This window comes from Mizuhopecten yessoensis, unplaced genomic scaffold (assembly GCF_002113885.1).
Source record: "Mizuhopecten yessoensis strain PY_sf001 unplaced genomic scaffold, ASM211388v2 scaffold716341, whole genome shotgun sequence".
In the NCBI taxonomy this organism is placed as follows: domain Eukaryota; kingdom Metazoa; phylum Mollusca; class Bivalvia; order Pectinida; family Pectinidae; genus Mizuhopecten; species Mizuhopecten yessoensis.
The window spans coordinates 515,337-529,543 of NW_018480068.1; the positions used below are offsets into that span (position 1 = coordinate 515,337).

Here is a 14,207-nt window from a genome sequence, read left to right on the forward strand (position 1 = left end):
TATGATATGATATTTAACAATAATCATTATAACGGTTACAAACATTTCTTTTCCAATCTGAATTGTCTAAATAACATGTATGTCATTTTAAAATTTAGACTTGGTTAATTAATGACACATTTGAAAGATACATGTACGATGTTGAACGTATTGTATAATCCTCGTAAATTCTTCATCCATTTATCAAGCACCCAGGCCTATAAGTGTTAAATTAAGCCCTGGTGGACACTTGTATAGTAACGTTATATTTTACACAGTACGTCATATCCATGGGCAAAGTCAGAGTTCAAACCGTCATAGAGGTCCATTTAGTTCATAATTACCATGCTGAGGTCAGAGGTCACAGAATAAAAATATTTTCATTATTTGGAAAAAAACGATCGTTCTTCGTAGACACTGTTTTACCTTTTTTTGTATATTATGTTTATTGCGCTCTTAATTTTGGATTTACATTCATATACGGAAAGACGGAGCGGGGTTGAAAGGGCTTACAGCGCAACCTCCCAACCAACCCACCCCACCCCTTTTGTGACATATAAAAGTTCGGCAATAAGAGTATTAGTTAGTCACATTGATCAGTCGCGATACATTTGAATATGTGGCCGTTCAGACGGTATATAACAGAAAACAATATTTCCATATTGAACTTCCTGGTCGCAGTTCCGCTGCATTCCTCCCTACCATTTTCCCAGGCCTCGCCCCACAAGACACAACTATTTCCATCACAGTTTCGGGCCGGTATCCCCTTGTCAAACATACACCCAATGCCTGAAACAAGGATTATCAATTAAAGTTCGGCAATTTTGTAAAAGGAGAAAGAGAAACAAACGGCCAGACCGGGGTTCGAACCTGGGACCCTCCGACCTCTTGACACGCTCTACCAGTTGAGCTAGCTTAATTTGGTCCCCAACGATCGACCTCGTCCAGTTTCGTTACATTCCTCTCTCTGGTTTTTAAAATCTTTGCCCCTTAGACATTGATGTTACAGGTTCGGGTATCCCTTTGCGAAGCGTACACCAAATAAAATACACGGCCCGATTCGAACACAGGACCTTCCGAGCTCAAGACAGACGCGCTATCTGGTTACTGAAGATCGAACCAGTCCAGTAATGACTTATGACCCTTTAACCTTTAGGTGGGGACCAAACTGCTGGCGATATATTTTGTGCGTCCTGCAAGGATTAGGTAGACATTTCTTCCCACAACCGCAATGTTTCCTCACACAACCGCCATGTTTCCTAACCATCGGTTCGTTGGATAAACCTGCTGGGAGTTGGCCATGCTACATATAATATGTAGCGAACATAAATGAATGTAAACCCTGTAATTTCGATGATGAAGTCGGTAAACATATCTTTGAATTACTACGTCACGTAAACAAAAATCACCAACAAGTACTCGCTGGGGAACCTCTATATCCCGAACCATCGCTTACCATTGAAACCTATAACGAACAAATGTAGTGTAACTACAGCTCTCTGAGCGATATTAGAACGATAGTATAGAGGAGCTGTATGTTAGTCAGTATGTAACAAACGATCTCGAGACAAAGAAATTTAAATCAAGGCGATATAAACACGTTAACATTATTATGATAATTTAATGACCATATAATGACGTATAAAGTTATGTATTTTTGTTCATACATTGAACACAACTATAGATTGGAACCTGACTATTTTATTCCGCAAGGCATTATTCACGTATCTCTCACGTTGTTAAATTGTTTAATTATGTTTTTATTTCTCAAAAAGATACGAAATAACTTCTTCCTTTGAGCATGAAGCTTAAGACGTCGTACTTCACACTTTAAATACTAATATATTGATGAGGAAATCATATATTATTGCTTAGGTTTTTAGAAATACAGTGTTCCCAACTTAACATTAATACACCGGACTTTTCATTACGCAGCCTGCCTTACAATGTTTTTAAAACTACTTTACGACAATACTGGTATTTATAATGACCACTGTATGGCATAGTTACTTTAATCGTACATTCAGATGCGAGTCATATTACCTATGAATACCATGATCAGATTGTTGGCGTCATTCGCATTTTAACGTCATAACATGTTACTTAATTAGGACATGGTAAATAAACAAGAGATCCCAGAGGGATCTTGGCGCCCACCTTTGTACCATCTTCACTAGTTTTTTGTCAGTTCGATCCTTCTCTTCTTTCCTCTAATCTGTTTGATCGAGTCATGTAAACAGTAAACGCACCTTGAGGTAACTTTTGATCTAAACTTAATACTGATGTGTATGAAAGCCAACCTTCAAAGTGAGTTTGTCATTTCACATATTTACTAGTACAGTATTAATGCGAAAGAAATACAATCGATCATTGCAGTACGAGAAAGACCTGTTTAGTTCTTTTTTTAATTCATTTTGTTTTTATGATCAGTCTCAAAATATAACATGCACAACGAGGGATCAAGGGGAACATACATTTAAAATTTTGAGAAAGATCCCTCCCGTACTTCCCGAGAAATAGCGGTAACAAACCTACACAATCAAAATCCAAGATGGCTGCCAGTCGGCCATGCTGTTTATCCGAAGAGACTCAAAAGTTGCCCTGCACAGCTAAGGACCAAGGGGAACCTACATATAAAATTTGAGAAAGATCCCTCTGGTACTTCTTGAGAAATAGCGATAACAAACTTTCAATATCAAAATCCAAGATGGCTGCCTGCCGGCCATGTTGTTTATCCGATCAGTCTCAAAAGTTGCCCTGCACAGCTGAGGACCAAGGGGAACCTACAATTAAAATTTGAGAAAGATCCCTCCCGTACTTAACGAGAAATAGCGGTAACAAACCTACACAATCAAAATCCAAGATGGCTGCCAGTCGGCCATGTTGTTTATCCGAACAGACTCAAAAGTTGCCCTGCACAGCCAAGGGGAACCTACATAGAAAATTTGAGAAAGATCCCTATGGTACTTCTTGAGAAACAACGAAAACAAGAATTGTTTAAGGATGGACCACGGACGCAGGGTGATTTGAATAGCACACCATCAGATGATGGTTGGCTAAAAAGACTGGAAGTTAGATTTTTAATCCTTTCTATGTGGAAATATTAAAAGTGTGCATTTCAATTCTCAAAAGGGCCGAAATCCATGTTTTAACGATGGACCCTACTCAACTGACCACTCTTTTTCTTTTGACAAGCATATACAATACATGTATCGATTTTAACTAAATGCTGGATTGTTTGATTTTCTTATTTTGATTTTACTAAATTCTGCTGGCATTCACAGGCAATTTGAATGCCAAATTCACTAGAGTTAACATTTGTCCAACTATCATACATGTATGAATGCTAACTGAAAGCAGTTCACATGTTAAAGAGAACCATTTTGTCAGTTTAAAAATCACAAAAAATGGTCCACTTTTGAGGTGGTTTTTTTAATTGATTTTTTGAGTATTCCTGGTCTTTTATGGGAGATTAGGTACCAATACGGAGTTTTCATGAGTATGGGTTACTTCCCTTGTCAATGAATTTGTAATATATATTTACGTATTGCATAGTATGTCAATTAATTTTCCTTCCAAACTTTTATAGCTCTATATCCCAAGAAGCTTCCAGCCAAATCTCATGAATCCATTCCTTTTGGTTCTTCAGAACACATCCTTTGAAATGTTGTTGACCTCTGTGACATTTAAAGTAGGTCGAGGTCATCTTAATTTGCAAACTTTAGTGAGCTCTAACCCAAGAAGCCACTAGCCAAATATTACAATTTTACGCCTTTCGATTTTTCTTCAGACGTCACTTAATGTTTTTAACATATTTGACACCTGTGACCTTGTAGAAGGTCAGTCATTTTCATTCTCAAACTTTGTCAGGCTCTATCTCAGGAAGCCACAAGGAAAATATGAAGGTTCTACACCTTTTAGTTCTTCAGAAGTAGTCTTTTAAAGAGTTTGACATATTTGACCTTGAAGGTAGGTCAAGGTATTTTCATTCTCAAAATTTGTGGGCTATCCCAGGAAGCCACCAGCCAAATATAAAGATTCTATATCTTTTAGTCGTTTAAAGAGTTTGGACATATTTGACCGCTATGACCGTTAACGTTGAAATATTTGACCGCTGCGACAGTTAACGTAGGTCAAGGTCATTATCTTTCTCAAACTTTGTCAATCTCTATCTCAGGAAGCCAACAATCAAATATAAAGATTCTATAACTTTTAGATCTTCATAAAAAGTCGTTTGAAGCATTTGACCTTGAAAGCAGGTCAAGGTCATTTTAATTCTCAAACGTTGTTGCGCTCTATCCCTGGAAGCCACAAGCCAAATGAATCTTTACCTTTTAGGTTCTTCAGAAGTCGTTTAAAGAGTTCGACATATTTGACCCTTGACCTTGAAAGTAGGTAAAGGTCATTTTCATTCGCAAACTTTGTTGGGATCCTACCAAGGAAGCTTTCAGTCAAATATCATGGCTCTACGCCTGTCCGTTTTTCATTAGTCGTTAAGGAAAAGTAGATGAACCATGTGGCTACTTCTTAGCGTTATGTGGTAACCTATTTCCCTTTCATTTGGCAACGTCTCCTGTCACGTCAAAACATCTTGTGATGTGGTTTCTGTTTAATTTTTGTCCATTTCTTGTGGCAATATGTCAAAACTTTAGGCTAGATGTCAAAACTCCTGATGTTATTACCTCCAATATGGTTACTTTCGATGGTACCAGATACTTTAAATAACTACTTGAAGGTACATAGTGAGAATATTCATTATTTAATCCCCCAACAAGTATAACAATAATTACCGTATTGGTTGTAAACAGTACCAAAAGGCACTTGGAAAAATTGGCCAAGGACACATCCGCTGAATAATTTCAAACCTTTTTTCTCCAAAACATCCGAAAATAGACATCAGTCAGAATGTAGTGTCTGATGTAGCATATACATGGTGCCATTTTTGTTAACAGGAGCAAACTAGAATTAAAGTTTGGTCAAGTAGGAGTGCCCATTACATTTCAGTAAGTGTCAAATCGAGGGAAGGGATGCTTGATAAAATATATCTTTTATTGTTTCACTCTAGTTACTGGTATGAACCAGAGGAAGGTGATTAAGAACAACTAGATATGCTGCCAACAATTTCACTTTTTTTTATTGACATGACCTCAAGATACATTTAGTCTTGATGGTTACTTCAACATTCTAAACATCAATAAAAATATGGGCAAAAGTTTCTTTTCTGTAAAAAGTTTGCAACTAAAATGATACGGACTTCAATCTACAATGACATGATGGGGTATAATGTGTATATATATATATACATATATATATAGACAATCAACATATATACTATTTATGTAAATCTGGCAATGCCGAGTACCTCGTCCTAAAAAACCAGATTAGGCATATATGTAAACAAGATTGAACACTATGACAATGAAAAATGGAACATGAAAATTTGATGACATTCCATCCACTGTACCACAATTCTTGTTTACATTTCAAAAGAGAATTGCTCGCTGTAAAAATGAACATTTATTTTTTAAACATGAAGATCCTTTTCCCTGAGCAGATTAAAAACAAGGAGGCAAAAATGAAATCTGTTTTCAGAATACACTCGTCCTAGTCACATTGAGCTAGAGACAAATCATGCGATAGAAAATTTTCGAATTCCATACGAATTAATTTTGCCTCCAAAAACTTGGATTAAATCGTATAATTGTAATATCCAATTGTAAACTAGATAACATACAACCTGCAGCAACAAATTTAGGATAATTTCTTTAAAATCTAATTAAAAATCAAAATCCACAGGAATAAAATAGAAATGAAATGAATGGGTAGCTGAATGGAATGTCCAATTTATGAAAATAATGACAAGATGGATACTACTTAAAAAAAAAACACTGGTCGGAGACAATCATGGGAAAACAAAACCAAGTCATTTCAGCACAATTTTTCATAATGAATATCAACTGCATCTACAATAAATGTTAATTTGTTCAAATACTCCATAGGGACTTTTCTTCACGATCAGCTGGCAGCATTTCTCGATACAGTTTACAAAAATGCTGAACACTGCAAAATTAATGCCTTCATTTGTAGATTCTAAAATTAAGCGCTCTCCACAAAATCCATGTCTAAGTACCTGGCCCGTGAATACATCCCACACAAAACATTGCCATTTATTTTTTTCGCAGTTAAATCTCAGTCACAACTACTGCAAGTTTATAAAGCAATGCTTTCAATGCTGCTCAGTGTTCCAAAAGGAAATATTTGATTGTTCACTTGGCTAGATCTGGAGAAACCTATACACGACACGAAGTTTGAAATACCAGTTTCTTTTCAAATAAAATTTAGACAAATTCTGCAATATCTCCATTCCAGGTTGATAATGACAGTGTGTTTTTCATCGTCACTAACTAGCACATTCATAATTTCACTCATCGTCATCCTCATCATCATCTTCCTCCTCATCATCATCATCCTCTTCATCATCATCCTCATCATCATCATCCATTCCATTGTTTGCAGGTACTGGCGGCGGCCGGGCTTTTGCAACACTGGCACCACCTGTAGCTCCACCCTAATTTAAAAAAAAAGAGATAATTTTGTTTATATCTGTAAACAAAACCTGTTCATATTCAACTTCCCAAAGAATATATAATATTAATCTTAGAATTTAGGACTTACCCACCATAAACAAAGGTCCATGAGAATAGATTTCTTATAAATCTACTGAAATTTTAATACACTGAACTTTATAAAGACAAGACTCTGTCATCGATATCCCCGCTCGCAGTGCAATAGTCATTAAAAACATACAAACAAGTGTAAAATATAGTTCTAAAATCAGTATCTGCAATAAGCATTCAGTAGACCAATCCTGGATACACAATTGATGTAAGTATAATCAACATAGCACTTGTAGTAGGCAAGATATAGATGAGTGAAATTCTTCTTAAACAGATGCATGTTCAGCAACCAGACCCCATTTCTATATACCGACACTAGTAAAATAGTATGCCTACTCATTGAGCGGGGGATAAAAAGGCTACTTGTTTCAGGGGTGGAATAAACTGCTGGTCTGCTGGCCCACGATAAAATGACTAGTGGTATTCCAGATGGAGCAGTAGGTTTTGCAACAAGCTATCCTGACAGGCAAGTAGAAATTTTGTAGATTAACTCAAATTTCAGCAGATTTGCAAAGCTTTTAGTTAAATATTTTAAGCCAGAATGCACCATACAGCTTCTACATTTTCCAGTGTGTGTGGATGGAGCATGCCCTGGATCCCTGGTAGCGAGTGCCTGCAGTCCTCCTTTTCTGGACAACTGCACTTCAAACAAGACCAGTGATTTTTTTTTACCTCAACTGGCCCTTTTGGCCAGAAACCCTTCTTTATTTAATTCCACCCAATTAATTTGTTCAATAATATGAAATAAAAAGAAATTATACAAGAGTTTTCCTTTAACTTCTATTCAAATCACTGAATCATCTGCATCATTTGATTTAACTTTATGGACAGCACGGTCTAAAGTAAATTATTCCTAGGCTTAACTCTTAGACTGCTAAGCAAGATTTACCTCCCCTTAGACCCAGCCACCAAGTAATTTCAGCTAACGAGGTTTTTAATTAGTGTATTTTATTTAAAAAATCGTAACTTTTTTGTGTTTCATTTGATTGCAATAAGACTATGGTATGTTTTTGAGTTTGAAGTAAACTTTCATTTGCAACCAACTTTGTTTTGAAGTGTTGTCATTTATTCGAGAAATGGGGTGTTGAACAACAAAAACGAACAAAAAACGCAAAAAAACAACAACATTTTCTCAACAATAACTCTAACATACCTAATTTACTGTTATTCNCTAGTGTTGTTCATGGTAATTGTCTGTGGGTCCTGGATCTACTGGAACTGTCAAGTTCAAACACCGATACGAGAATAGGAGTGTTCTATTTCTAAACAGCCCCCCCCCCAATCAGACATGAAGTTATTGACCAGCATTCAAATCTAGAAAATGTCAGAAGATATTGCTGAAAATGTACAAGGAAAAGACCTTCAACAGTTAATACATCTACACACAATGATTTGTATATATACCAACCTCTCTCCATTTCTTTAATTCCTCGTCATACTTTTTCTGTAATACTTGGCTTTGCTCCTCGTATGGTTTTTTATCACGATCTGTCAGTTGACGCCATTCTGCTCCAGCTGAATAAAGGTAAGTTATGTGGGTCATCATTTCTTTTAAGTCAAATGGTACAGTTCAATATAATTTATTCTTCTTTTGAAATTCATTTGACATCATGATGAATATAGAAAAATAAATATTAATTAGACAGAAGTGCACTGCAATAGATAAATTAACATTTATAGTAGAACATCGTCCGACACGAATAATCCTGGAGGGGGTCATATCACCGACCCCTGGAAAATTGAAATGGACTCCTTCATGTTCGATTTTCTTTTAATTTACATAGAATGGCCCCTCTTAATTTTGATATTAACTAAAATTGCTGAAATTGCAAACACTTCATATCTAATCCTTTCAACACTTTAGACTATTATGGACTCATCATGATCAAGATATGGAAGAGTTTATTAAAAGTACATAGGGGTGAAAGGGTTAAGGTCTTTTCAGGTCTATACATACCTTGCCTGATGACATCTTTATGACCGATGTCAGTATTTTTCATCTTTTTCCTGTAGTCTCCAAGAAAGAGGAAGTAAGCAGTCTGTGGTCTCTTTGGCTTGGTGGGGTCTATTACTTTTCCTTTGAACACTGCCATTTCGGCGTCATACCTTGCCTTGTCCTTTGCAGCACGTTCGTCAAACTCCTTCTTGTCCGCAGGGGTCATACTCCTCCATTGTGCAGAAGCTTCTTTAGTGAATTCAGCAATCTTCCAAAAACATGAATTAACAGCATATTATAGCTCAGATAATCATAATGGTTTAAGATAGAGAAAGTCAACATTCGTTCTCTTCAAAAAATCAGTATCACGAATCTAGACACTTTATGAAACAAAGATATGAGATCATAACTTAAATTTGAAATATTTCTACTGAAAATATTTGAACCCTTAGTTAAGGCTGCTACATTGATTTCTATGTAAAGGGACACCACTGCTGAATTAATTAAGAGTGTTTTGTTTCATTTTCTCATGAACAGTGTTCAAAGTGTTGTTTTATTTCCCCAATGTAATGCAATTGTTATGTAAAATTTGGATTACCAAACTGTCATTTGGGACACCCAGTCAGTTTCCAGATATACAAATGTATTTTATACAGTCAAACATATGTTCATCCAAAATATATTTAATTGCTTTGGTTTATGCACATAATTTTTATCCTTTTCCCACATTTTTTTGTTTTATATTATAGAACATTTAACTTGCCATTAAAATATTTTTAAATGCAATTTACTTTGTGTTACAATATATGTATCGCTCAATCCCTGACCCAAATTTTTGTGCTCTTTCTATATTGCATTTGCTGTCAATTTCCAACATGCATTTCTAGCGACTTTCTTTTGTAGAGGATGATGTCTGGACATGTGACTGCTTAGATTTGTTAGTTCCAGGGACCTCCCTGGGAAATTTAGCTGATACGGTTCCGTATCGGCTTCATTTCGAAATCCTCCCTGCTTTATAAGCTTAATTGACCTGCATCACCTTAGACTATGAACAGTATCATCTTGTTATTTGTACTGAATGGGTTATTTTTACAGGAGAAATTGACACTGATTAAATCACAAGGCTGACCCAAGTGCAGCAATGACCCCACTGGTCAGTTGCAAGATGGGCATAATATGCCCCCAGGGGGGCCTGTAATTAGTGGGAAGGGAGACATGACGATAAGCCCACAGGTGTCCAGCAAGCATACTCACTGGAGCCTAAAGCAATTACCACCAGATCCTTTTAACATGGTCAATAGGTAATTAATTGTAGTAACTGCTGTAGGATTAACAAAACAAACACTCGATACAGCTATTATAAATCAATTTACTCGCATATGATTGCATTTATTCAGTTAGTGATGGTCGCCATCTTGGATTGTGTAAAGTACAGACCAGAGAACAGAATGAAAATCCAGTTTTGTTGTTATTAGGGACCCAAATAAAAATGCTGTTTTGATCAATTTAATTGACAGCAGTATTTAATAGTTTTAGAGGAAATAAAAACACTGTAAATTTGATATAAACATTTTCTCTTACCATAATAGGAACTGTGATGTAAAAAAATTCATGCAAGTGTTTCCCCCTTATGTAACATAAACAGCTTTTAAATGCCTGATTTCATATGTAAATGTTCACATTTAAAAAATACATTAAAAACAGAACACACCTTTGAAATATTTTTGCCAGTTACTTTTGCCTCAGCTCTGCAATGAGCCAAGAAAAAGAAGTATGAAGATGTTGATCTTTTTGGCCTGTTGGCATCCTTTGGTTTCCTCTTCCTTTTGGTGGGCGAGTCTGCTGATGGTCGACCTATGATAAACAACACATTGATTTCAAAAACCTGTACATACAGATGATCAAACAAATTAATAATTCATTACACTGCAACTTCAATAGCATTCACAATTTAAGATTTGAATCAGATTCAAAATGTGTTTTGATCTAACGTAACAGGAACTTTATAATATTAACAAATTATAATATTTTGCAGCCATTTTGATAATGTGAATTCCCTGCGCTAAAATTAACCCTATTTGGCACATGATTAATTAGTAAAATTGTCATTGCCTTGCCATTTTTAATGTTGCTTTATAAATATTATGAAATAATATGCAACAAAGTTGTAAATTATATGATATTGGCAATTTAAATATATATTAGCAAAAGACAACCATGTGTGTCTTCTGATCTTGAAAATAGAATGTTCCATATTTATTACATAAACACAGTATTAACCTTTAATTTTTTTTTTTTAAATAAAACATTCCTGAAGTGGTGGGGTAAAAAATGCAACATACGTTCAGCATTTCAGAATACATTAACTTTTTCTCAGTTTGAACAAAAAGGCATTTTAAAAGCTTAATATCATTATAACATCATTTGCAAATTGGATTTGATGTAGGCCTACCATAAAACTTCATATATTATATATTGACTATTGGGTCAGTCAGTGGAAATTGCATAAAAGATATATGGGGCAACATATTGGCATTTATCCCATTTACATTTATTATAATAATTATGAGTCTCAATATATTTGACGCATTTGTAATCGAAAAACATTAATGGGTTCATATAAACAATGTATTCACTATTGAACTGAATCACAAGTTTCATATACCATAATACGTAATAACATATAGCATTTGCTTAGCATTCGCCCCTCCGCCTTTATATTCGCTTTAAAATTTGAATCAAAGTCTGTTAAATACGTTCAAAAAACCCCAAAACACGACAAAATATAGTATTCATGCTTATTCACAATGCAACGACTAAAAGATTTAAACATTTCTTTTGAAATCGCGTTATTTTCAAAAATGAAAGTTCTGAAAAAAATATGCATAAGTCAAAGAAGCCCCGAATCTTTTTGTCCCCTTTCGATGGGCCTCAGGAATACCAGCGGGGCCAGGTGAACCAAAGTACAAAATTAATTACTTTTTATCATTTCAAAAAATCTGGATTCCACAAAAATGATCCCTGTTCAAAAATATTGCTAAACTGATCATCACTACTATTACTATATAATACACCAGAACATGGCCACTGTAACACTACCAAACGCCTATATAGCTTTGTGAACAACCCGGCGAGCAAGCCGACCAAAATTTATCCTGAAAAACCACAATGAAATCCAAAATTATTATAAACATGGTCAAAAATGACCCTCACCGATCGTTCAATTCGATCATGGAATTGTGTCATCATCGGCATATTCGTCTGCAAAATAAACTATCATCAACTACCAAATCCTACTATGTGTATATAGAAGTAGTGAACTTACCCATACTGTTATATATAAAATGAAGCACGATGTTCTTTGTAGAAACCTTGTAGTATGATTAGCAAGCCGTAGGACGCTACAAAGGACTATTCACGTGGTATAAGTCAGCCAATAGATGTGAAGCATTTTCCCGCCGCGCAAGAGTTATTTATATGGGACGTAACTCTTGTGTGTCCTCGCCCGGGGCTTTGTGTGATGACAGGATTTCCTCAATGCATGTCAGGGGCAGATTAATTCAACACCTGTATTGTATAGCGTCTCCAGAACAATTAAACAATCGGAAGCTCCGCCTTTCTCGGTCTGTCTTTAAGAGGTGTTATCTAGAATGGAACTCACCATTACAGCCTGAAGGTTCAAAAAAATCTATGCATTATCTTCAAGTATACAAGAATTTAAATTAAAATGATGAAGCTAATGTCAGTCATATCTCGAAACTTCTATCTGTTAAGACAATTAATATATAACTGTTTTTTTCACCGTATTTTTTAATTTACTATATTTTAACATACAACTGTTTGAAAAGTTGATAATCTAGACAATCCTGTATTACATCGAATATTAAAACAGAACTGACATTATTTCTCGTCGGTTTTTCCATAGTACTAGTGACAGCAGTGAGGTCACGAAACGTGATGTAGATTCATACTTTCCTCAATGGTTACATGTGACATATCTTTAAAAGTTTAATTGAAGCACAAATAATAACTATATACATATATATTTATATATGACGTATTTTGAAATAGAAAGATATCCATCGAATAATGAGTAAAATTTCTAATTCTCCAGTACGGATCTCAAGTCAAGTATTGTATCAAAAGTTTACTGGGATACCCGGCATGCATGCCTATAAGCTAATTGATCAAGATACACTGTGAATGAATCTTAAACAAGATTTATATACTATCTTGTATATTTATAAGGAATAATGTAAAATGTATATAACAGGAATAATATAATCGCTGAAAACAAATTGACATAATGAGGATGTCATCACTAAAATCGAAGGTCGAGTAGCCGTTCTTCTGCATCATTTGAACTGTATGGGACTGATTAGGGACCCTTTTTTTTCTATCAGTCTTCTCGTTTTGTCATCGGGACAAAGTACCTCGAAAAGGAAGCAAAACAAGAAACTCGACCATGAAAGATTATTAACTCACTGAAAACTAGAGATCGTCATCGGTCAAGTAAGTGGAACAGCGCAGAAGGCAATAAAAGAAACTGTTACTAGTAATTAGAAATGGCTACTGCTACAAAGTAAAAAAAGCTAAAATGCCCTTAATCAGCTACCATAGATCTGAATGATCGACGCGGCAGATCAATATCATTTCATTTTTACTAAATATGAATGCCTAATCTGAAGAACGGGTTTGAGGAACGAAGTAATTTAGCCCAGAGACCTTTTTACTTCAAACTTGGTGTTATTTTTATTTCTAGCACCCCTAAAGAAAACATGATTTAGACTTAAAACTTCAAAATGCCTTATGGGTCTAATGTAATGATCACTTGATAAAAAAAAGTAGCCTCAAAAACGTGTTGTACACTTTTGATTTATCAATCGTTTTCTCGTTAGAGGCTGCGGCAGTTTTTAATCCAAATAGATATATGCTGCTACATACGTCACGGTGTAAGGGTTATGCAATGTAAAACAAAATAAAAAATTCCGGAGTTTCCAAGAAAAGATAAATGTCAACTATTTAAAGGAATAATTTACGTACTTCTGTGTGCATTGAACTTAGATAATTTTGTCGTTAATTTTATATACTAAAAAGTGAAAATTTTCGCGGTGAGTAAGTTGGCGCGAAAATATCCACAAGCGAATACTAATAGGTTAAAGATATATTCCGTCTTTGCGTATTGCAGAGTTATCTTCTCTTGTGAGCAGGTATTGTTTGTTACGTCATTGGTTTGTGTGCGAAAATTACGTTGTTTTCTCAAAAAATTATGACGTTACTATCACAAACAAATGACGTAACAATCAATACCTGCTCACAAGAGAAGATAACTCTGCAAGACGCAAAGACGGAATAGAATTTATAGATTTCAGTCAGAACCGTTACCAACACGAGCATTTTCACACAGCGATCAGTGGAAACTATCACAACGCGAACAAATTCACGCACGAAAACAAGCACTTTTCAGTCATTAATTACAGTAATGCGGACTAAGAAAATAACCATTTTTCAGTCATTAAGTACAGTAATGCGGACTAAGAAAACAAGCACTTTTCAGTCATTAATTACAGTAATGCGGACTAAGAAAACAAGCACTTTTCAGTCATTAATTACAG

At 35.2% G+C, this 14,207-nt stretch overlaps 1 protein-coding gene across 1 annotated transcript; it reads right to left on the reverse strand.

Annotated features, from left to right (window-relative positions):
* Positions 1-5,088: 5,088 nt before the first annotated feature.
* On the reverse strand, positions 5,089-12,024 carry LOC110443342 (high mobility group protein B2-like). The gene is made up of 5 exons (XM_021487518.1): positions 11,918-12,024; positions 10,304-10,446; positions 8,614-8,860; positions 8,065-8,171; positions 5,089-6,547 (listed from the first exon to the last, which is right to left on the reverse strand). The coding sequence occupies exons 1-5, from the start codon at positions 11,919-11,921 to the stop codon at positions 6,401-6,403; spliced, it is 648 nt and encodes a 215-aa protein (XP_021343193.1). The 5' UTR covers positions 11,922-12,024; the 3' UTR covers positions 5,089-6,400.
* Positions 12,025-14,207: the final 2,183 nt, after the last annotated feature.

Excerpts from the sequence above, each read along its gene's own strand:
- LOC110443342 (XM_021487518.1), bottom strand. Across the intron at positions 8,172-8,613 it reads TAAAGATGTCATCAGGCAAG|CTGGAGCAGAATGGCGTCAA; the intron begins GTATGTATAGAC and ends ACCTTTATTCAG. Across the intron at positions 6,548-8,064 it reads AATTAAAGAAATGGAGAGAG|GGTGGAGCTACAGGTGGTGC; the intron begins GTTGGTATATAT and ends TTTTTAAATTAG.